The sequence below is a fragment of the Opisthocomus hoazin genome, chromosome 9 (genome assembly GCF_030867145.1).
Source record: "Opisthocomus hoazin isolate bOpiHoa1 chromosome 9, bOpiHoa1.hap1, whole genome shotgun sequence".
NCBI lineage: Eukaryota > Metazoa > Chordata > Aves > Opisthocomiformes > Opisthocomidae > Opisthocomus > Opisthocomus hoazin.
The window spans coordinates 6,168,997-6,192,337 of NC_134422.1; the positions used below are offsets into that span (position 1 = coordinate 6,168,997).

The 23,341-nt window shown below is 38.0% G+C and overlaps 1 protein-coding gene across 3 annotated transcripts in view; it reads left to right on the forward strand.

Moving 5' to 3' along the window:
* The window catches only part of LRP1B (LDL receptor related protein 1B), a 760,762-nt gene that overhangs the window by 453,529 nt on the left and 283,892 nt on the right, over positions 1 to 23,341 (forward strand). For all 3 annotated transcript variants that reach the window (XM_075430359.1, XM_075430360.1, XM_075430361.1), the window contains 7 exons: positions 211 to 433; positions 3,356 to 3,527; positions 5,458 to 5,601; positions 7,040 to 7,276; positions 15,998 to 16,178; positions 19,088 to 19,307; positions 22,031 to 22,220. In XM_075430359.1, coding sequence (XP_075286474.1) covers positions 211 to 433; positions 3,356 to 3,527; positions 5,458 to 5,601; positions 7,040 to 7,276; positions 15,998 to 16,178; positions 19,088 to 19,307; positions 22,031 to 22,220 — 1,367 coding nt within the window. The remainder of the gene's footprint in view (positions 1 to 210; positions 434 to 3,355; positions 3,528 to 5,457; positions 5,602 to 7,039; positions 7,277 to 15,997; positions 16,179 to 19,087; positions 19,308 to 22,030; positions 22,221 to 23,341) is intronic.

Consider the following 23,341-nt stretch of genomic DNA (forward strand, 5'->3'; position numbering starts at 1 on the left):
GGAAGAAAATTCTGTGTAATGGTGAATTTCTTAGATCTGATTAATTTTTTTTGGTAATTATATGATTGTCAATATAGATTATATGGGTTATTGATAGATGAACCCCCTGAAATGTCAAAGAGCAAAACCTTGCTTTGCACAGAGCCGTCAGGAGCTTTGCACTATGCTGACACCCTTTGAAACTCACAACATCTTATTTTCTTTCAACAGAAAGCTTTTCTTTACAGACTACGGGAGTGCTGCCAAGGTTGAGAGATGTGACACGGACGGGATGAACAGGACGTGGATAGTAGACTCTAAAATTGAACAGCCAACTGCTCTTGCACTAGACCTCATCAATAAATATGTGTACTGGGTTGACATATATCTGGATAGCGTGGAAGTTGTTGACTATCAAGGGAGAAAGAGGCATACAATAATTAAAGGCAGACAAGTAGGTATTTATTTGCAAATTAGTAAAAAGTAATGATATCAATAAATGAATGTACATAATGCTGTTACAGTCATTTCAGATTCTCTTCTCTTTTTAGTTCAAATGCATCAGATGTTAAAAATCCACCTGCATGTTTTGTTTTATTTGCAATTTAGCCGGTTTTGTAACCTATGGGCAAGTTTCCATGCAGTGTCTCATTAACAATGCACCATGTAAGTCACACTCCCCATTGTAAAAGACTTCAGGAAAGAAAGTATGGAGCGATGGAAAGGTACTAGGGGATAAATTATTAATGACAAGAAGATGTCCTTGCCAATTCAGGAAGAAGAGACTAAGAGGCACAAGAATGTCAAAGAAACGGAACAGCAAAAGCTAGTCACTTGTTCAGATCAACCTGGATGCCCTTAAATCATATTTTGTTGATGGCAATGATGCTTTTGCCAGTTGATCCAGATGTTCGGAGTTGTAAATACAAATGCTGAGACTGTATGAGGCTTTGAGCACGAGAATATCAGTCTCCATTATTCTTGCATCAGCCTGGAGAGTGGGGTAGTAGGCAGCAGAGAAAGGAAGGGTTCCCTGGCAGTTGCGAGGCTGATGTAAATGGAGGGAAAATTAGCAAGGACCAGGCTGTCCCTGGTTGCTACTTGGACATCCAGAGCTGGTGTGCGTACCGTGTTTACATCTGCTTCAGCCTGAGGTTAAACAGAGTGTGTAAAAATGTGCAGACAGAATTAACATTTTACCCGTTCTGCTGTCATTCTACGCTTGCTTCCAAGTAACCAGTTTACCAAGAGACAACTGGTTTGCGTAGCTAGCGTTTAAAAGTAGGCAGAAAATGTGACAAAAAACAGTCTAGGTCACCTGGCTAAATAGCAGACAACCTCCTGGCTTTTTACCAAATTACTGCCAGTCTTTAGCCAGTTGTTCTGGAATAATAGGTCATGTAAACTTTTTTTTTTCCTCCCCCAGGTAACATTTTGGAATAGGTACTAAAAAATAAGCCATTTTCAGAAGTAGCTTACAGATACTTTAGCAGGCTTATAAATGAGTTGTACTGGTGTCATAGGAAAGATGCTTGTGCTTTCTCCTCTTTCTGATACTTAGATGGAAAAGAGGATTGTTTGTTCTAGCTATGAGGGGAGAAGGATTTCTGTTGCTTTCAGTAAAGATATCAAGAAGTTTGGCCTTTCAGCTGGCCACTGCTGTCACAGAAGGAGAGGCATATCGGTTGTCTTTCCACTCAAATGAAAAATTGGTGATTCCACTGAGTTCTGTGCTTGCATTTGCCAGGATTTAGGATGGCTGTTTCTCCATGTTAGTCCTCATTAGTCCAAGGGAAGAGCAGACCAGAAAACTATTCTCAAGAAATTTTGGGGATTAAAGTTTATTTCATAAGTATAAGCATACCAGAAGACATGCTTTCCAAATGAGACAGGCTTTTATGATTGATAGCCCAGGTGACTTTCAAAGGGCTGTTCTTTGTAGCAAGCAATGTTTCCATTCATGCGTAAGATAGCTGGAAAGCTTCATGAGAAGAAAAAACCAACAAATGTCTAAATTAAATGCAAATAATTAAATCATCATAAAATGCAGTGTAAAAAGAGTCAGTTTTAATAGTGTAAACGTAGAAAAGTTCCCAGAGGAGTGAAATAATAAAGTTTTCAACTGACTGCAAATGGAAACAGGGAAGAAAGGATTACAATGCAGAGGAGAAATCAACAATTCAGTACAGATGCGTCACTGTTTTCAAGGCTGTTTTCTTTCCCATCTTACTTTAATTGGATTGAATACCTGATGGGTCTAAATCAAACACTTCCATTGATCTCAGATGTTTGTTTGTTTATTTTTCTGGATAAGGGCAGAATGCAATAGGAAGATATGGCCAGCTGGGAGTCATTTCCAGCAAGGACTGAAATACTGGGTGCATGACAGGAAGTGTTTGGGTTTTGAGGGGGGTGGGGTTTTTTTGGGTGGGGTGGATTGTGACATATGCCTGAATTAGTGACTAAATAAGCTAAGTAAATACTTTGTGGTGAACAATTTATTGATTAAACTAAGAAGATGTTCAGCCTGTGAATATCTATTCTAATATATATATTCTAATATATATTCTCTCTAATTTGTTTCAGCTTTCAAAATTGCTCAATGACATATTTTACATTATCTAAATGTGTAAATCAAGCACAATCTCTAGATTATCGAACACTTCATGTTTGAGCTGTGATTGGCTAAGTAACTAACTTTACATAATTTTTAATGCATGTACCCAGACACATCAGAGATAAATGCAAATTTAGAATTCACTTTTTGAGAAACAAGCTGTACCATGTCACCACAACCTGATTCAAAGATGCCAACACAAAAGGAACACAAGCATAGCTGAGGAAATTTGTTTGTTTATTAATTTATTTACATAAGTAAATATTCAATGGGTGTATCATGCACTATTTGCTGTGCTTTGATTAGAACAAAAAAAAATCAGTTCAACCTATAAACTGTGTTGTGAATATCTATATTTACTATATTTATTAGTTAATTCTAGTTAATATTAATTTATCGTATTATTATTTAATTAATATTAGTTAATACCGATATAAGCTGTTGTACTTATCAAAGTATGCAGGAGGTTTTTAATTTAAAAGACAGAGAAACTGGGAAATTCAGAGGATAAATTGAATTTGGATATTTAATTTTCTGCCTTTCTGTACAAATCTTTTCTAATCATAAACTTCAGACTACAAGAATGTGAACTATACTTGTAGCGTAGCTTGTGTTTATTTGCAAATATTTATCGACCTATTCAGAAATTCTTTTGTACCGTTTAGCATCTACAATTCACAGTAATGTCTGATGTTTACAAATCATAGGTATACCTAAAACATCCAGCTAACATAACGCTATAACTTTTTTCTTTTCCAGATTAGGCATCTTTGTGGTTTGGCAGTATTTGAAAACTTTTTATATACATTTAATTCAGATAACCTCAGCATTTTACAAATAAACAGATATAACAGCACCGATGTTCAGTCTCTTGCTAGACTTGACAATGCAAAAGAGATCCGTGTATACCAGAAAAGAACCCAAACAGCAGGTAAGATTAAAATTCCTCTTTCTAGGAAACATAAAACCAGATATTGGATGGATGTGGGGTTAAAAACATTCTTCCAGAAAAACGTATTAGAAGATGCAGTGAAAATTTGGCACTGCAGCAAGACTCTCTTTTGGCTCTTCATCTGCCCAGCTTTCCTTGTGCTTACTGCCAGTCTTCCCGCATCTCCAAGCTCTGAACGCAACTGCTTCCTGAGCATTCACCTTGGAGAACCACCAAGGAGCCCTGCTTGGCAAGCTTTCTAGCTCCACACTCTCAATGCTTTCAGAATTGAACTCCTTCAAAATTGTCAGATGTCCAATACCATCCACACGCTTGGGTCTCAGACCTCAGAGATTCCTGGTTTCTCTGGTCCTGTTCTTCAGGCTGCAAACCTCCAGGGTGGCCAAAAAAGCATGGAGATGTGGGCAGTTAGCCTGCCTGACTGCCAGCACAGCAGTTGGTGAGATAGGAAATTGCTGTTTAGTTTTCCTTGGTTTGTATGAATATCATCTCTGCCTTCTGTGAAAGAAATTGCCGTTTCCATGTAGAATGGAAAACTTTTTACAATCTCAGAATTTTGGGGTAAATAGCAATTTCTGAGGTCCGTAGTCCTGTATGACTCTAATCCCGTCTCTGATCACATACTTTCTGCATTCAGAACAGCAGTGTGATTTGTGGGAACTTTGTACAAAGACAGCAAGATCCAAAATGTTTACAGCAATGCGTTAGGAGAATGATTTTGATATGACTGATAGCAATAAATCTTCCCCACGACTGCTTGGACAGAAAAGCTGACGCATCAATTCTGGTGATCAACATCAGTGTGATTAAACAGACTGGCTGCTTTTAGAGAAGTTTGTGAAGTGGGAACAAAATCCAAATTGATGTGGACTGGGTCACCTGATTTTCACCCTGTAGTTTTGCATTGATTTGCAGATGTCGGTGTCTGAAGGAGGTTTGCAAAGACTCTCCTTGCTGCAGGCCCCCCTTTTGTACTCCTGAGGGAGTCAGAGAGGTTGAGGAGAGACATGAGCACGGTGTAATTTTTTATTACATCCTGTGATTACTCTGCTCCTCTTGCCCTTTGTTCACTCTGCTGCTTCTTTTGTTTTGAATTGACACAATTGTTGCTTGTCAAGATTCACTGTAAAGGCTGTCTCAGCTTGGTAGAGTTTCTGTATACCTTTAACAATATCGACCTTAAACCACTGGATTACTTTTTTTTAAAAACAGCTAAAAAGCTTGAGGGAAAGGAGAGAGAAGACAAAAACATTTTCTGAGCTAAAATACTGTTGGCCTCTTGTAAGCCAGCTTAGTAAATGTAGGATAGCAAGACAGATTTTGTTTTTTCATCAGATTTACCTTAAACAGTTTAAAAAAAATGAATTTGATGTATTAGTCTGCTAATTTACAACCATCCATTTGAAAATAGGAAATAGGGAAAGGACTTCTTTGGCTTTTTCAGCTGGATTTATGTCCCACCTGTACAAATACGGAAAAATGCTACAAGGCTCGTTCTGTTCTGTGGTTTCTGGACAGGCGTCTGCCCCGGAAAGGTGCCGTCTAAAAAGGTTCAATGAGCAGCAGACTCATTGCTCATCCTACACGTTGACGTGGCATTCGCTCTGTCCTCAAAAAGCCAACCAAATGAACCAAAGCAACAAATAAAAAGGGGAAGCTTATTCAAAAAGAGGTGATCGCATACAGCACTGCAGGGTATGGCTTGACAGCCACAAGATGGCCTGTTGGACTACTTGCCTGTTTTGGCTATCGTCTTAAAAAAACACTTTATTTTGTAGTTATATTCTAGGGAAAGACTTATTGTGGCACAAATTCCATTTTTTTTCCTGTCTAAAGTTTCTCCATGCTGATGCATATAATTATCTTGCCTTAAATGGATTTGAATCGTGCTGTTTTTCACTCGCCATAGTCAGAAGCCATGCATGTGAAGTGGACCCATATGGAATGCCAGGGGGATGTTCGCACATCTGTCTGCTCAGCAGCAACTACAAAGCACGGACTTGTCGCTGCAGGACTGGCTTCATCTTGGGGAGTGATGGCAGGTCATGCAAAAGTATGTTCTTTAAATCAAAGAGTCTGCCAGCCGCGAATGTTCCAGGACATAGTTCTGGGTGTTATTTAACATGTCTATGAATAACAATAGAAATGACATGGGCTGCTTTTGGGTGATACTTGTTTGCAACGTGTGCTTGACGCTTTGTTCAGATACTCTTTTCTTTCCCTTAAATTGATTTGATTTGGCTTAGTTCATAGAAGTGACAAATTAAACCTGGGATGCTGTTTAAAGGATTCTAAAAATCATCACAGGTTTTAAGTTCATCAGTCTTACTCTTTCATTAGATACTATTCATTCGCACAGCACATAGGTACTGAGCTGCTGTTACACAGTTTGTCGCACCTAATTTCTACCCGTACAATCAACTTGTAACTCAGAAGCAGACTGTTCATATGAGCAAGTGAAGCAAGATTTTTTTTCATAATACTTTGTGAAAGCATGTTTAATTTGTATAACTATGGTTATACCCAACAGTAGATGTACACAGTCTGTTGGTCACCTACAGCCAACAGGACGGTCCTGAAAGTTTTGGGGAATATATATTTTCACCTGGTTTCTTGGTCAAATGGCATTGGTTTAGTTCAGATGAAAGACATGCAGTTAGATACTTTGATGGATACTGGCAGATGGATGTATTTTGCCTCAGTCAAACCTCATACGGTTTTCACTAACAATTTCAACAAAAAAACCCTTAGAGGCATTAGGAAAAGTATATATCTTAGTAGAATTTTAAGAGGTATATTGATAGTACCAAGGATCCAAGGATATTTATAAGTATCTTTAAGGAAAGAAAATCACCTTGCTAAGCTTCAGTTATTTCTAAGTAACCTACTTGATTAAACTGTAAAAAATCTCCTCAGAAATAGGAAATATTGCTATGCATGTTTTCTATCTCGGTATGAAAGAACAGTGTATGTTGATTTGTTGTACTCCTTCCCATTTGAAAGAAATTTACTGTCATCTTGTATCTTGTTGGTTTCTGAGAAACTTCATGTGGAAAAAAAAAGATGTTTTGTGTTTGCTAGAGTTTACAGTCTTGTTAGATTTAATGAGTACTTCAGTCATGGTCTACATTACCCTGATAGGTCCTAATAAATATTAAAATTAAATGTCTATGAAGCTGTATATGTCCTTTTCACAGTACATGCAAAGTTATTCTGTGATCTAGCAATGCTTTTAAGCGTGAAATTTTATAGAAAAAAATGATTAGAAGTGAGCAGCTCACTGAAGTAATTTGTATTTTAATTAAGGTAATGTAGTTAGCTAGATTTCTTTAGTTTAGATACCTTTGGAATATATGAAAGTTTAATTTTTGGTATTGATTAATGCTCCTGCTCCCCCACCAATTGTGCCAGTTAATTAAACAGTGACATTATGCACTGTAAAGAAGATTAGGCAGCATCAGTTGTTTACGTTTGTAATCTTTCTTTTGCAGGACCAAAGAATGAATTGTTTCTTTTTTATGGGAAGGGACGCCCAGGAATAATACGGGGAATGGACCTGAATACCAAAGTATCTGATGAATATATGATCCCTATAGAAAACTTGGTCAATCCTCGTGCTCTGGACTTCCATGCCGAAACCAATTACATTTACTTTGCTGATACTACCAGTTTCTTAATTGGACGACAGAAAATTGATGGCACAGAGAGAGAAACAATCCTCAAAGATGGTAGGCAATGCTAACTGATTGTGACATTCAGAGAATCTCGCTAAGGAGAGGTTGAACTGACATTTACAGATAATTTAAAGCTCTGTTTATATTTCCCATGGAAAACAGGCCCAAAGTAGACCTTGAACAGAGTTGGAGAGATTTCTTTTTTCACAACTTCCTGTATATTTTTCCTGAGTGCAGAAATTTAAAGTTTGGTTAATCACAGAATCACAGAATAGTAGGGGTTGGAAGGGACCTCTGTGGTCATCTAGTCCAACCCTCAAGTTAAGTTGCTCTGTTGTGAATTCTTTGTCCATTTAAGCTTATACTCGCCGGTGAGTGACTCCTACATCTCCACTGTATTCTTTCAGTAGTTAGATGCAATGGATCCATAATGTAGTTCTTAGTAATCATTCACTGAGCTGTCCCATATATCCCAGTGTGGATTCTGGAGCTTCGTCAAGTAGTATGGCAGAGCGAGACTTCCTGTACTGCTTGCAAACTCATTAGAAAAAAAACATTGCCTTTCCTGATACATTTTTCATTCTATAGGTGGAAGCAACAGGAAGACCTAAACATGTTTTAGAACCTTAATTAAGATGTTTGTACCATTTATTACAGCAATGAGAGAAAATTCCAGCAGTACTCTAGTTTCCACCTCTCCCACCACACTTCTCAGAATCTCCCGGGTCTAGAATCATATCTTGTCATGCTAAACACTGTTTCAGTGATCAACCTTCCAATTTGTCAACCCATGTTTCTTTTTCTTTTATGGACCCTTTTTAAGAAAGACTGTTTCAGCAGGAGGTAACCACTGCTTCATTATCTAGTACTCAAGAAAATAAGCAGTATGAATACTCATCTTGGACTTCAGAGAGCTTAGTAACTTTACCTGTAAATTGAAGCGCAAGACAGGGAAAGGGTAAAGTAAGAGTAAATAACAGATACTCAGCTGCCAATCTGGTAATTCTTCATTTCACTGCAAATACGGAAATGGATAATATACCTCACAGAACATCCGTTGCTGACTTTCTTTAACTAAACAACACACATTTCATTTTACAACAAAGTAATCCAAATGCAGAGTAGAGGAAGGAGTAGCCAGTATGTAGATTTTATTCGAGGGCAGCACCAAGGAGCATCCTGGCTGAAAGGTGCCAAACAGGTTGAGGTTGCTCTAATCAAACATGAATAAACTTTGTATGCCAAACCAGCAAATTGAAGACAATCTTTTAAATTATATTTGACTGGAATTTCTACTCTTTATAAGTACAACGTAGTAAAAACACTAATGCAATACCAAAAGAGTTATGGATTATCTGGTGATATATTGCTGGTGTTCTTAATACTTATAATAACTAAAAAAATGTCACTGTCATTCTCCCCCCACGCCTTCCCCGGGAGCTTGCATTGTTAGTTAGAACTTGAGGTAGTTTCATAACTTCAAAGTATACTTAAAGAACACTTGTTAATGTATTTTTCATGATTTAAAAAATTAATATGGCCTCCAGCCATACCACCTCAGCTTTTATTCTTGTCAGCTCTCAAGAACTCAGCAGGGACAGATTAAATCGTTCCTTGGTGGAAGGCTACTTGAGAAAATCAGGTGTGTCAGGAGGTGGTTTAATATTCGCTCTGAACAGCATGCTGCTAAGGCACTCTATCTGTGGTAGGTGTCACTTCTCAGATTAGAAGTTGTCATTTTTTGTGACTATCAGGTTTTACAAGAACAGATATGCTAGCTCAAACAACACTGTAACTCAGATAATTACAGTTTGCCTACATGAGAGCCTGATCCTACAAGCTGTTGACTGGGAATTGAGAACGCTGAGCACCTAACACTGCTGGAGTTTGATTTCCCATATAGTTTCAGCTGTGATTTCTTATTCTTGCCTTCAGGAAGCAAAATGCTGTGTAGTATTGATAACTATTTGACAGCCCACAGCATAGCCTATTCCTAGAGTTGGCGGCACAACTGCAAGAGTAGTGTACTTTCACCAGCAACAGAAATTGCTATAATTAACGCTTCAAACTTGCATGTGAAATCAGGTTTTTAAATAAAAAAAATGGAACAAACCAGACATTTTTTAAAGGGATTTAAATTTTGTTCAGTTGAAATAGCGTAAACACAAATTCTGGGTTTTTTTACTTATCTTTGCCCCCCTAATGTTGTTTGGGGTTTTTGTGAGCCTTGAAGTGTATATTATTCACTTGTAAACGTTAGCAAAGATGGTCAAGGGCTAACTTTTTGCTTAAACAAGTAAGTCTGTAAAGATCTTTGGAAGCTGTTTAGCTGGTTGGCATATAGAAAAATTATTTTTTTCACCAGTTTTCATGTTAATCTAGTATTTTAGGCAGTATTAGTATACATAATCTAACTGACCTTGATGAGCTAGGCCATTCCATACCAAATTACACACTGTGCTTGTAATCTCTTGTATATTTAAAACCAATGTGGCAACTGCATCCAGCTCTGGAGCCCCCAACATAAGAAGGACATGAATGTGTTGGAGCAGGTCTAGAGGAGGCCATGAAGATGATCAGAGGGCTGGAGCACCTCTCCTACGAGGGCAGGCTGAGGGAGTTGAGGCTGTTCAGCCTGGAGAAGAGAAGGCTCCAGGGTGACCTTAGAGCAGCCGTCCAGTACCTGAAGAGGCCGACAGGAAGGATGGAGAGGGGCTTTCACAAGGGTGTGTAGCGATAGGACAAGGGGGAACGGCTCTAAACTAAAAGAGGGCAGATTTAGATTAGATATTAGGAAAAAATTCTTCACCATGAGGGTGGTGAAACACTGGCCCAGGTTGCCCAGAGAAGCTGTGGCTGCCCCCTCCCTGGCAGGGTTCAAGGCCAGGTTGGATGGAGCTCTGAGCAACCTGATTTAGTGGAAGATGTCCCTGCTCATGGCAGGGGGGTTGGAACCAGATGATCTTTAAGGTCCCTTCCAACCCTTACCATTCTATGAGTTTTTAAAAATCTTGTGTCTATACTCAGTATATTTGGATCCCACATACTACTGTTGATTGTGAAATTCTGGTAGCGTTTCCAGAATAACAAATGTTAATTTTTCAGTTGTCAAGTGAACAACGATCAAAATGATATTTTATTCGCCTCACCCTTTTTATGCTGAAAGGGCTTCACTGCAGAAAGCCTGGCTTATTGTAGTCAAATCAATTTTGTTTAACCAGAATGGCAGAACGGCCATTATTTTGTTTTTGTTTACTACTTGTCATGAAGCCTACCTAAAAAATAAGGAATGTATTTAAAGATTTTAGATAGTTAAACAAAAGTGAACTTTAAACCATGACTTCACAAAAAGAACGTAAACTGTCTCTATAGGGTTGTACTGTAGAACTCTCCTTTATTTTAAAACTTTCTGATATGTTTAGTATCTAACTACCATGAGGTTTTTGACTTGGGTTGTGTTAGGTTTAGAAACAAAGTGCTCTAAAATTACTGCAGAACGCATGGTAGCTTAGATACAGTAGCTATTGTATCAAACTGAATAGATTCAGAGTAATAAGCTTGTAAATTTTAGGAGGTATCTAGTGTTCTAATCTAATACTTAGCTTTGCTGTTGATACTAATACAGTCCGTATTCGGACAGTTTTGTCTCCCAAAGAAGAAAAAAACCTCAAACCATTTTAATTAAAAAGCCAGTGTTACTCATATAAAAACTGTGTTTAATTCATAATGTCAAGGTCAATTCTCTCTTCTCAACATATTTGGTCACTCCAAGACCAAAGGCCGTTCTCCCACTCTTGGAGGATACCAACTGACTCGGGCATTGGCCATTTAAAAGAACGTAGCAAAGGCACTGAGAGAAAACAAATAAAGCTGGCAGTGTCCATCAGCCTGGGAAACCTGGGTGAGCTGCTGGCAGCGATCTCACTCACTCTGACTGATCCATGGTAGTTTTGTCCTTTGACTGGGTGATTCTTGTCAGCCTGGGTGGTTGCTGGGTTAGGTATGTCATCCTACTGTTGTTTCATCTCCTCCATCTGGAGAGTTTTGACACCATTGCTTCCTTCGAGCTTTTTCACAAAGCAAAAGAGGTCCCCAAAAGTATAGTGATGTTTAGGTGTATCAGAAATACAGAAAAAACTTAAACACATTTTGGAATACTCTTCAGCATATGCCACTTTTTTTTTCCTCATAACTTTCTCATATTGTGTCTCACAGGCTGTAGCGTCATCTCTAGATCCGTGACTGATTTACTAAGTTTGCATCTAGCTTCCAATATGAGCAAGGTTTAGTTGATACTTTGGTCGGTAGCTTTGTTTCTCTAATATCTTCTGGACCTTCAGAATTATTTCAACTTAATTTGATATATAACGAAAACTCTAAAATTTTGTAAAAATAGGAAGAAGAGGTATCATGGACTGATGATTTGCAAGTTCACTCGTATTTCTGCAGCTAGGCATAGAAATGTGAACACAGAAATTGTGAAATGGAATTATAATGGAAGAGAAGAAAAAAAATTCACTATTCTTCAGCGAAGTAGTCAAAAAACAAAAGGAACACATGAATACAGAGGTAGTCAGGCTTCAATTGTTCCCGTGTTCAAAGAACTACACATTCAAAAAAGGCTGCTGGATGTGTTTATTACCCTTAACTCTTGTTACGGTTCAGGTGGTAGATTGTACTTTGCTGTTTGAGGATTAAAGAAAAAATAAAACAACAAATGAAACCTAACAAGTGTAAAATACATCAGTTTTATATACAGACATACATCTCCATGAGTGTTTAAGACAATCAATATACGTAGGACAGGATGATTAGACACTTGGAATTACAGACAGCATTAAAGCTAGAAAGAACCTCTACTTTGAATCCTGAACTCATCTTCAAGAGAAGTAAACTAATTGCTGTGTTACTTTCATATATAATCCTAGGTTATCGGCAAGAATTTCTTCGATGTTAAAAAAAATCTTATTTGCATATTTATCTTTATTAACCTGTGCTGTTTGTCCAGTGCCGTTGTGCCCACACAGAGGACACTCATAAGAGGGGAAAAGCGGTTTGAAAAATATTACATGGCTGTCATGCTGTAACTTTCAGTAGCCACCAGCTGCTTTAAATTTTCTGTTTTTAAACCTTGAAAGCGGACTGACTGAAGTGTTGTCCTGGGTTCGGCTGGGATGGGGTTAATTCTCACAACAAGCTGGTTGGGCTGACCCAAACAGCCAATCAGATGGGGTATTCTATACCATGTGACCTCAGGCTCAGTATTTAAGTGGGAGCTAGCTGAAGGAGGGGCATTTGCTGCTCAGGAGCAAGCTGGGCATCGGGCAGTGAAATTTGCATGTTGTATATTGGTTTTATCAGTATTATTGCTGGTTTTTTTTTCTTTTGCTGTTCTGTTAAACTGTTTTTATCACAACCCACGGGTTTTCCGTTTTCCTTCTCATTCTCCTCCCCGTTCCACCGGGAGGGTGGAGGAGTGAGAGGGCACTTGCAGGGCTCTTTGTTGCCAGCGGAGGCTAACCCACAACTAGGTCTGTCTCAATCGGGGGATCCTTGTTACTTTTAAATTGTAGTGTACAGTGCAAGTTTATATCATAATCTTAAGATACGTCAACATTATATTTAAATGTATTTTGCTTTTTTTTAAAAGGAAATAGTTATAAAATTAACAAAAAATGAAATATTTTGCAATGACAAGGTATTTGTAAATATTATAGCTCTGCTAACTTGGTAGGGAATATGGTGGTATTACAATGACTAAAAAACGCTGTGAAGTAATTTATCGTGTTCTAATGCTATTGAGATGATAATGGCACCTTTTATAGATGTTGTTACTGCATCCAAGTGTGTAAAAAGCCCAATATTTCGTTTATTGGATAAAGCGGTCATATTTTATCTTAGTGTATTGTTGATGACATAGCATATGTTATCTATAGGTTACAGTAAGCAGAAAATTTTCTGTGCCGTGCTAAATAAGTTATGTAGACTGTGACTTGGTAAAAGAGCTTTGCATTCCCATCCATCTCAAAGAATCTTACTGATTTCTTGTAAGGAGTGAGTTTATTAGAGTACCTTTATTAGGTAAAGGTGTTTGGGGTCTAAAAAATATTGTTGGTGAAGAGTTTGTCCCAGATACATCTGATATGTCACAAAAGAGATGTTGTAGGTGTGCTGAAGTTGGGCATGTTAGTAAGGCCTTTCCGTTAGTCCTTACTGCCTGTATTAGGGGGAGGCACCTTGGTGGAGAAATGTGAGGGAACGTTGAGTCGATGGCAACACCGCGCCACTGCACAATGCTCTTGCAGTAAAAACGACTCTGAGAACAACTTGAAATGTCCCGAACTAGCAATTCAGGGGTTTATGTGAAGTTGTAGTCTGGAAAGCTGATGGTTAAGTTACCCATGCCGGGCAGAACAGTTGATATAGTAAACAGTTGTGTTCAGTTTAGCAGCTTTTCACCTGCGTATCTGATGTAAGAGGGACTTAAGTAGATTCAGTGATTTTAAAAATTATAAACAGTGGTTTTATGTACACTGTGATAAAAATCCCTCTGCATCATGTTTCTTCTGAGAAAATCTTTCCAAAAAACGCCAGCATTGACCTGAAAGTGATGCCAGCAGCGGTGAGAGAGGAGTCTGACGAAAGCTGGAGGCTAGATGGCATTACCGGCGTAAATGGGAACAGAAAAAGCAATTTATGTTCCTTTTCTCAAGTCATGATGATTCCAGTCACTGAAATTCTACTGTAGAATTGTATATTGTATATTTATAAAAATATATTAAAATATAAAGGTGTAGGATTATGTATTCTATGATTCAATTCTATGATACCTGATTATGACAAGTAATACCATCCATATTGTCAAGAAGCATCGTAGTAAGGAGAGGGAGTTTTAGTGTGGGTTCTTTTGTTTGTGGGTTTTTTTTGGGGGGTTACCTTTTCAGCCATACTGGCTTTCATTTTTATCCCAGCAAAGGGAGGCACCAATCCGGTGCTGTGCGTGCTCAGGCTTCGTGGAAGCACTGCACTGTTACCCCATTATATATCTTTTTTTTAATCCAGGCACCGTGACAAGATACCAAACAAGGTAGCGGTAAAAAAAGCATTTCCACCCCAAGTTTTACCTCAGAAAGGATGCTAAAGCCAGCAGAGGCGGCTTCACAGAATCACAGAATGGTAGGGGTTGGAAGGGACCTCTGGGGGTCATCTAGTCCAACCCCCTTGCCGAAGCAGGGTCACCTACAGCAGGCTGCACAGGACCCCATCCAGGCGGGTCTTGAATATCTCCAGAGAAGGAGACTCCACAACCTCCCTGGGCAGCCTGGGCCAGGGCTCCGTCACCCTCAGAGGGAAGAAGTTCTTCCTCGTGTTCAGCTGGAACTTCCTCTGCTTCAGTTTGTGCCCATTGTCCCTTGTCCTGTCGCTGGGCACTACTGAAAAGAGTTTGGCCCCATCCTCCTGACACCCACCCTTGAGATATTTATAAGCATTTATAAGATCCCCTCTCAGCCTTCTCTTCTTCAGGCTAAACAAGCCCAGCTCCCTCAGCCTCTCCTCGTAGGAGAGATGTTCCAGTCCCCTCACCATCCTCGTAGCCCTCCGCTGGACTCTCTCCAGTAGCTCCTCATCTTTCTTGAAGTTCTGGGGAGCCCAGAACTGGACACAGTACTCCAGATGGGGCCTCACTAGGGTAGAGTAGAGAGGAAGGAGTGAGGAAGGTGGTGGGTGGCAGCGGCCGCTCTCCTGCCCTTCAGCCTTGTCCATCGCCGCTGCTGGGTGCCGCGTTTGGGTCGGTCAGGGATGGTCCCGGCTCCCCTGAGGCTGCGGCTGCAGGGCTGGGGCTGCGTGCGCTGAACTGGGCTCCGCGAGATGGGCTGGGGCCGCCAAGCTGAGCCGGGGAGTCGAGCTGGAGGGCACTCAGACTTTGAGATCTCTCTGAAAGAAAAGGGAAATGGTAGGTGGAGGAGAGATGGAAAAACTTCTAGAGACCTTGTGCTGTCAGTTAAGGAATTGGGATCATGTAGGAGAGGGCTGAGCTCAGTTCATGTTACAGGGTGTTGGGTAAGCTCGAGGGAAAACTTGTTGCTTGGGGAATAGTTTTACTGCTTCTCAAACGGGGAAGCCTCCACACTGCAGGGAGTGGACATTGCTGCCTGGTTTTGGTTCTGGATGGAGCCGTACCGCTGTGAGACTCCTGAGCCCGCTGGTACCTCCAACGGCAACCTTGATCTTTGCTCGTGTATTGCTTAATGTGTGAAGAGTTTGCTTCTATACTGAGCCACGGAGAGTAACTCGGACTGTTGTGATGTTCTTGCTCATATGTTTTGCAAGGTCGAGGAATACTGGAACAGATGTAAATTGAATGCTCATTTTGCTTATGTTTTAGTAAGAATGAAACGTGATTTGGGTAAAAGCAAGATAATTTACAGTACTAGAGCTGGTCCTGGAAGCTGTTCTTGACTTGTGTGATATTGCTATTTAGGGTTAAAAATTAAGTAGGGTTTTATTAAATAGTGATTTGCCCAGGGCCAGGTATGTTTAACATATGAAGGCTTACAGTGTAATGCACAAGGTTTACGACTGGTCTTTGTCTTTTGTGGGGTGTTTTCAGCAAAGAGTAATTCTGTCAGACACAGCAAATACAATTCAGATTCAAGGAAATAATCTAATTTAGCTATATGAACCATATATTGTCCATTGTTTGTACAAAGGGATAATGTTAGAACATAAACGTATAGTATTAATCTCTTCTTACAGTCTTCTCTCTCTCAACAGATCTTGATAATGTAGAAGGCATAGCAGTGGACTGGATTGGAAATAATCTTTATTGGACAAACGATGGCCACAGGAAAACGATTGCAGTGGCCAGACTGGAAAAAGCTGCTCAGAGCAGAAAAACTTTGTTGGAAGGAGACATGTCCCACCCTAGAGGAATTGTTGTTGATCCTGTCAATGGGTACGAAGTAGACTAATTTATGTTGTTTAATGATTGTCTTTATAGTTATATATATGGGATTGAATTTTGCTTAGGATGGGGTTTGTAGAGTCTGGCAGTGGTCTGTAATTCTACAGTAGCCTGTAATATCTGGAATTCCTGTCCAGCATTCTTGCCTGAAGTCTTCAGAAGATTGCATATCCCTAGACACCGCTGAACTGATGTCCAGTTAATCTGAATGTGATTCACCTTTTTGTCAAACAAATTGAGTGTATCAGACCTGTATGTATTTTTAATACTAAGTGAACTTTATAGTACTCTTCTTTATTTCTCTCCTTGTAAGTCCAACTCTGAAGATAATTATAACCATATCCTAGTACATACTGGTCTACAAAACTCAGTGAGACAGGTACTTATCATTACTTGCTAGCATAATTAACTGTGATAGGCTGCATGGTAAAAAGAACACTATATTGATGTGGTATAGTTGTGGTTTACCTAAAATTTCACTGTTACATTTATTCAGGGAGTTGTGACTGGAGGGTGATGTAGGCAGGTAATTCTAGTGTGGCTGGATTCATTGCTGTGTTCTTAGTACTAGAATGTATTTACACTATCAGGTTTTCACTTTTGAGCTTGTCCTTTGAGGAATGGAAGAGACTGTAGAAAGACTATAATTAATTAAGTTCAGATAGTAAGGATGTAAAATCAGACCACAAACCATAACCATACCTACAATTACTTTGTTAAATTTTCCAGCTCAGTAAGTGCATGGCACAGGAAATAGTGTATGAAGATGTATTGTCTGAAAAGGGCTATTATATAAAACACTTTTCTAATAAAATAGTGTGCCCTTCATGATTATACTTTTCATGGAAGCTTTTCCTGGGGGATAGCATTTATTATGGCATTTTAATTATGTTTAGAAAATATTAGTCTTGATTTAACCAATGTAGAAGCATTAACTGCATTTTGAGATACAATTAAAGCACATTAATGTAAATGTCTGTTACTGTAAGCATGTTTTAGCTTATGATACGATAACTAGAATAAGTGCAGACAAAAAGTTAATGGAGGAAAGCTCAGTAATTGCTGTTGAGCAGTCATGTAAATATTTGTAAAACATATTGGCTTCCAATAAAATAAATACCATACTGACCTGCATGTCTGCCTGAGCTTTAGGGCGTACGCAGGTTTTAGAATTCTGTGGTTAAACCTAGTACTGTTTGAGTCAAACATGCAAAGAAGTTTATAAGACTCATGGATCAAAACTTGGTTGACGTTCTTAGCCATAGATTTACAAAAATATTAAAAGAACCCAAAGCAACCTTCTGGCGGGTGATTTGGAAGAGAGAAGAGAAACAAGAGGTCCATTTGCTTATCTGTAAACCTGTGTAACAAAGGTGCAATTTTTTCATTATCTTTTCCAATTTCTTAGATAAAACCAAATTGATGAAATTAGGCTTATACATAAAAGTGTGTTTGATTAAATTTTTTGACCAATGATTTGACATTATTTACACAGATAACGAAATTGTTTTCAAGTGTTTCATTCTTTCGTGAATTCAGAATTTAAATTCCAGGACTATTCTACAAAGTACAGACAGATGAAGTGGGTTAGGATCACACAAGTTATTTCAGAAATTTGTAGAATTTCAAAAACAGAAATCTGGTGAAATCAAAGGTGAGGCACATACATACCAATTAAATAAGGACAAGTTTTACAAGTGGGATCCATTTAAGATCCATATGGTGGTTTTCCTCTATTTAATGCTTAATAATTGAAATCCTAAGTTTGACTTTAAAAATAAACCTCTACTATCTAGCAAATGTTTTCAGCATGTTGGTGTCACTGTATGTCAGATGATCTGAAATGCCGTTTAGACACTTCATAGATTACATGCAGGCTTCTGTCTGTTTCTTCCCATGAACCTGTTTTTCCCTTTTGGGAAAAAAAAAAAAGAAAAAGTGGTGGATTTTTAGTATATTTGCTGCCCTCAGCTTGTTTATAATTTCAAGTTGTGTATTTTAAATTGGTGAAATCAGAGTTGTTTCCACCAAATTCTGTAATAAAATATGATTATCAGATTAATTCAATCAGGAAAAAAAAAACCCAACAAATAAACATGGGGTGCGTTCTGCAGTGTCCAGTAGAGAATGGCTCAGAGAACTCATCTGAGCTAATACTTATAGGTGATTTATGATGATACTTACTTAGTTTTTCCAAAGTAGCATAGGTACTTACTTTTCAGAGTTGTTTTGATTATCTACTTTGCTGAACTACAAACCATAAAGCTATGCTAAAATTGCCTACCAGCTATTTTTCAAACAATTTTTATAGCCATCTATCTTTCTAAATGTTTTTGTGAGGGAGAGCGTGGACATAATAGTTTTTTGAGTAACTTTGCTGCTTTCATGCGGCGTGTGAAGTTCACAGAATGTCAAGGTTATCCTGTAGCTATTAAATTGGAGTGCAATTAATTCATGTATTGCAGCTTTTTTGATAGTATTAAGCATAATAAAAAACAGATTTGCATCATAAAGGCAAATTAGACTTGGCTCAAGAAAAAAAACAGTAGAAGTTTGAACTTTGTGACAAAGTCAATAAAGTTGCTGGTTTAAAAAAAAGAAAATCATAATTCTGGTGTGATTAAATAAGGTCCTACCCAATTATTTCACTTCTCATGTCAGTTAGCCCACTTGATATTCACGTAATTGATTACAATATGAGCTAAGCACTGTGTCATTTCAGCAGCATCCAGTACACAGTGAAAGTAAATATTATTGTAGAAATAACAGTGGAAGAAAATGTGCAAAAGTCTAAATCGCTCTGGCTTGTGGATACACGCTGGTGAACTTCTGCTAAAAGTCTACAGTGTAATTCAGATTATTAAAATGGAATCTGAATGTTCATTTTTTTAATTTCATAGCTGGATGTATTGGACAGACTGGGAAGAAGATGAAATAGATGACAGTGTGGGAAGAATTGAGAAGGCATGGATGGATGGCTACAGTCGTCAGATTTTTGTGACATCAAAGATGCTGTGGCCAAATGGTTTAACTCTGGACTATCAAGCCAATGTGTTATACTGGTGTGATGCCTATTATGATCACATTGAAAGGATATTTTTGAATGGAACTGAGAGAAAGGTAAAAGAAAAATACTGCTGTTTTGCCACAGGCATGCTCTTTCCCTGGATTTTATTGTGTTATGTTAAAAATACTTTTCAAGCTTTTTAAAGTCTACATAACCCTGAGGCATGTCCAGTGTCATCTCTGTGGAAACAAGCAATGCTGGCGGTCTCCTGTAGGAGACAATAATACAGCTTAAAATTTTCATCTTTAGAAAGTGACATAAGTTGATTTTTTTCTTTGTAAATTTTTTTTTAATGTTTTTCTCATGTGACAATGAGTTACATTTTGATTGAGGCATGAAGCTACATGGAGCTTTTTAGTAGGAAAAAAACTTCTTTCGGCTCTGCCAGAGGGAGGCTTTCATTTCCATTCACTGGAAAAGCTGCTTCTGATGAATCTCAGTGCCCCGTTTGAGCATTTGTGGTAGTGTGCGGAGGGGGAGCACCCAACAAGGGCAGTCAAAGATGGAGAGAGATTGTTTTAGTTTCTGCTGATGGCTGTACTAGTTAGATACAAGTCTGTATAGAAGTTCTGTGTTTTGTAGAGGTAGCAAGCACAGAACAGACATCTGGAAACCAGTTAAAGCTTAGACTGGAGTCTAGTGATTTGGGGAAGGTTTAGCATTTGCTTCATAAAATTAGTACCCTGACAAATTAAACTTTGTCATTAATTGAGAAGGGTGGGCATTAAGTCCTTCTGTGGGAGGATTTTGTCACAGAATGTCCATGTCTTGTCTCTTCTTCTGTATCCTTTGGTCGTGATTCCCTCTGTATGATGGCCTTGATAGCACCAATACTCAGGTCTTTAGTACTGAAAGCAGTAGCTGTAGACACAGTCCTCCCTGGAACTCATCCCTGTACAATGTCATATTGCTTTAATATTGCTTTTAAAATCCTTTATTTTGAGCAATCTGTTGTTAAGCATGTACCAATGCTGTAGCATGTTGCAGTTTGTCATAATGGCTCAGTTGGGATTTACATTTAGCGCTTGTACTTTTGCTCCAAATCCCTTATGGTCCTACAATGGAGCGGGGAGGGGGCTAAGCACATTGTCAGAAAGACATTTTTTAATTAGAGATACTTGTCTACTAGTGATACTAGACTTCCTGAAAAGTTCCTGGACAGAAGAGTTCTAGGAAGGTTAAATACAGCTGCCATGGATAACCCGTGGATGACTAGTGAGAACTGCTGCATTTGCCTCCCACCAGAACTGGTGAATAATAAGAAGCACCTGTCTTTACAGGTTTTATTTTGAAGTGTGTCACAGAATGGTTCTGTTTTTTTGTAAAAAAGTGTTTTTCTGTAATCCTGTGATTTAAGTAAAATGCATAACTATTTAAATGAAATTTCAGTAGCCAAAAATAACTAGAAGATACTTGCTTTTGATACTGAATAATTTGTTCTTTATTATAGGATTTTTTTGTTCAAAATGTAGCTGGGTCAGTAACATCTTTATTTCTGTAAGTGTCAGTATAGTGAAGATATTGGGGGTGGGGAAGTCCTACAAAAATTCCATGAGTACGTGATGTATGATTGACTGACGGATTACTTTTGATCAGTAGCAGTTAACTGACATGAGGAGCTTTGACCGAAAGAATTCCAAGGCCAAAAAGAAAATTTGAAGGGCAAAAGGGTTTGTCACACACATAGTAGTTGTATTTTAGTGGCCTTTATCTGCTTGTTCTCTTGGGTTTGTGTCTCTAAATAGAGACAAGGTAGGACATCTGAGGAGCTGCTCCCTTCTTCCTAGAGGCAAGACAGAAATACACTGTGGGGCAGTAGTTCAGGCAAGGACTCCAGCCAGCAGAAGACGACTGGAACTTCGTCAGTCCACACTGCGGCTCCCATGACGATGTATAAAGGCAGGGCTCCCAAAAGTAAATGACTTAGAATTCTGCAATTTTCTATGTCATTTTAAAGTAAATTATTCTAGTTATGCTAATTTACTGAATGGTAAGTTTAGACTGTTTTTGAAGTTGTGTTTTCATTCTGTAGGGATTGAAAATATTTTTAAACTGTTCCTCTTTATCCGACAGCTTTTGTATAGTCATAGTTGCAGTCCTTGTGCAGGAGTCCTGAGACCACAGCTATAGCAAATGACATGGTTTCAGAACATTTCTACAGCCAATAAAATCAAGACAGGATTTGGGATGTAATTTGTAGTTTTATGAGTTAATGTCCCAGAAGTAGAAGGTTCGTGGAAGAAAATTTGTCTTCTTTTGGGGACAAACTTTGGCATGTGTTTTGTTTGGTTTTTTTTAAGTTATCACAACCCAAACTAGAGAGTAAGTTCACAGAAATAAATAAGGAATCTATCCACTTACTTCACGCTTCAACAAATGCCAAGCAGCTCATACAGACTATTCTTTGCTTTAAAAGAAACAAATATTTGATATACTTGACAGATAGGCAAAGTTATGTAAACAACCATGCTTACTTGTTAGGGAAGAAGGTATGTATTAACTGAACATAATGATTGTCTGGTCACCCACATTTCTTTGCATTATCTGACAGGGGACACTTCAATTTATACACAGCTTTGAAGTTAGATATTGATGCTGGTGCATAAAATGGCTTTATACTCTGTATTTGATTTTATTGCATTAAGTCGTTACATTTGGACACAGTGCTTATTTCAGTTTTCCTATTTCCCATTTTATGTTCTCTACGCTGTATTCTAAGAAAAATTAATAATTACTTTAACCTTGCTAATGCTCACCTACCACTGATTAATTGTAGGTAGTCTACAGTGGAAAAGATTTGAATCATCCTTTTGGACTGTCACATCATGGAAATTATGTTTACTGGACAGATTATATGAATGGGTCAATTTTCCAGTTGGATCTGGTTACAAGGAATGTGACACTGCTAAGAAGTGAGAGACCACCTCTGTTTGGGCTCCAGATTTATGATCCACGTAAACAGCAAGGTAGTTACAACATACAATTTCTCCGAACGTCTGTTTTAAAAGGATATTTTCCCTTACAGTCTCCTGGTATTTTGAGGCGACTAGATGAACAACAATAGGATAAAAAAGATGACTTATGGCATGAGAGATACTTTCCAATGTTTCATTCCATTGATCTTGAAATTGATCATCGCATACTTACTAAAAAATGAATCATACTATTATACCTGTATTTATATAGTATTTATTTATATATATATTTATATAAATACATAGCATTTATACCATAGTATAAATCTGAATTTCTTCTGTGTATTTACACTACCTTTATTACAATTTTTCTTGTGTGTCAGACATACTGTGAAAGTATAAAATAGATAACAGATACACATTGGCTCATAAACATAAAATATATTATTACATTTACCTTTTCTTAAATAAGATCATAGATCCTGTCTGTATTTTCCTTTTTGTAACTTTCTCCCCCATCTTGGTCTACATCAACACCATATGACTTACTCTCCTGAAAGTGCCTGATGCAGTTACACAGAATCAGAGTAAGTGGCCTTTCAGAGTAATGGAAAAATCCACAGTTCTTGCTACTTATATCAGTAGAGAAATGAGATAAAGGCCATAGGTTTGCATGGATGGAGTTTAGAAAATGCAATTGCTACTATACAGGTAAATTTATAAATGTATTTCACTGAAGAAAACTTTGGAATCCATTTACTGCGTACAGGATTCAGATGAGTCGTGGAGTATTTTGCTCTTCTTAATGAAAACTTAGTTCTGGTCAATGTCTGCTACCAAACATAAAACCGAAAATGTAAGGAATTAGTAGAAATAAGATACTGTTCAAAAGATGGCTGTATTAATGTCTATAGATCTCATTAATTTTAAAGATAATCATTTTTTTATTATCTATAATAATAGATTTATATTTCCTATAGAAAATCAGAAACACTGAGGTGTTGGCAATCCAGCTGTATTTGATTCTGTACTTGAACCAAAAAAGTAACAGAATGTAAATTTCACCATTTATCTGAATGGTACTTAGTACTGATAAAATTTAGAATATGCTTGTTAAAAGTGATTTTTTTAATTTTATCTAAAGTTTACAGGACCTATGACAAGTACTTTGT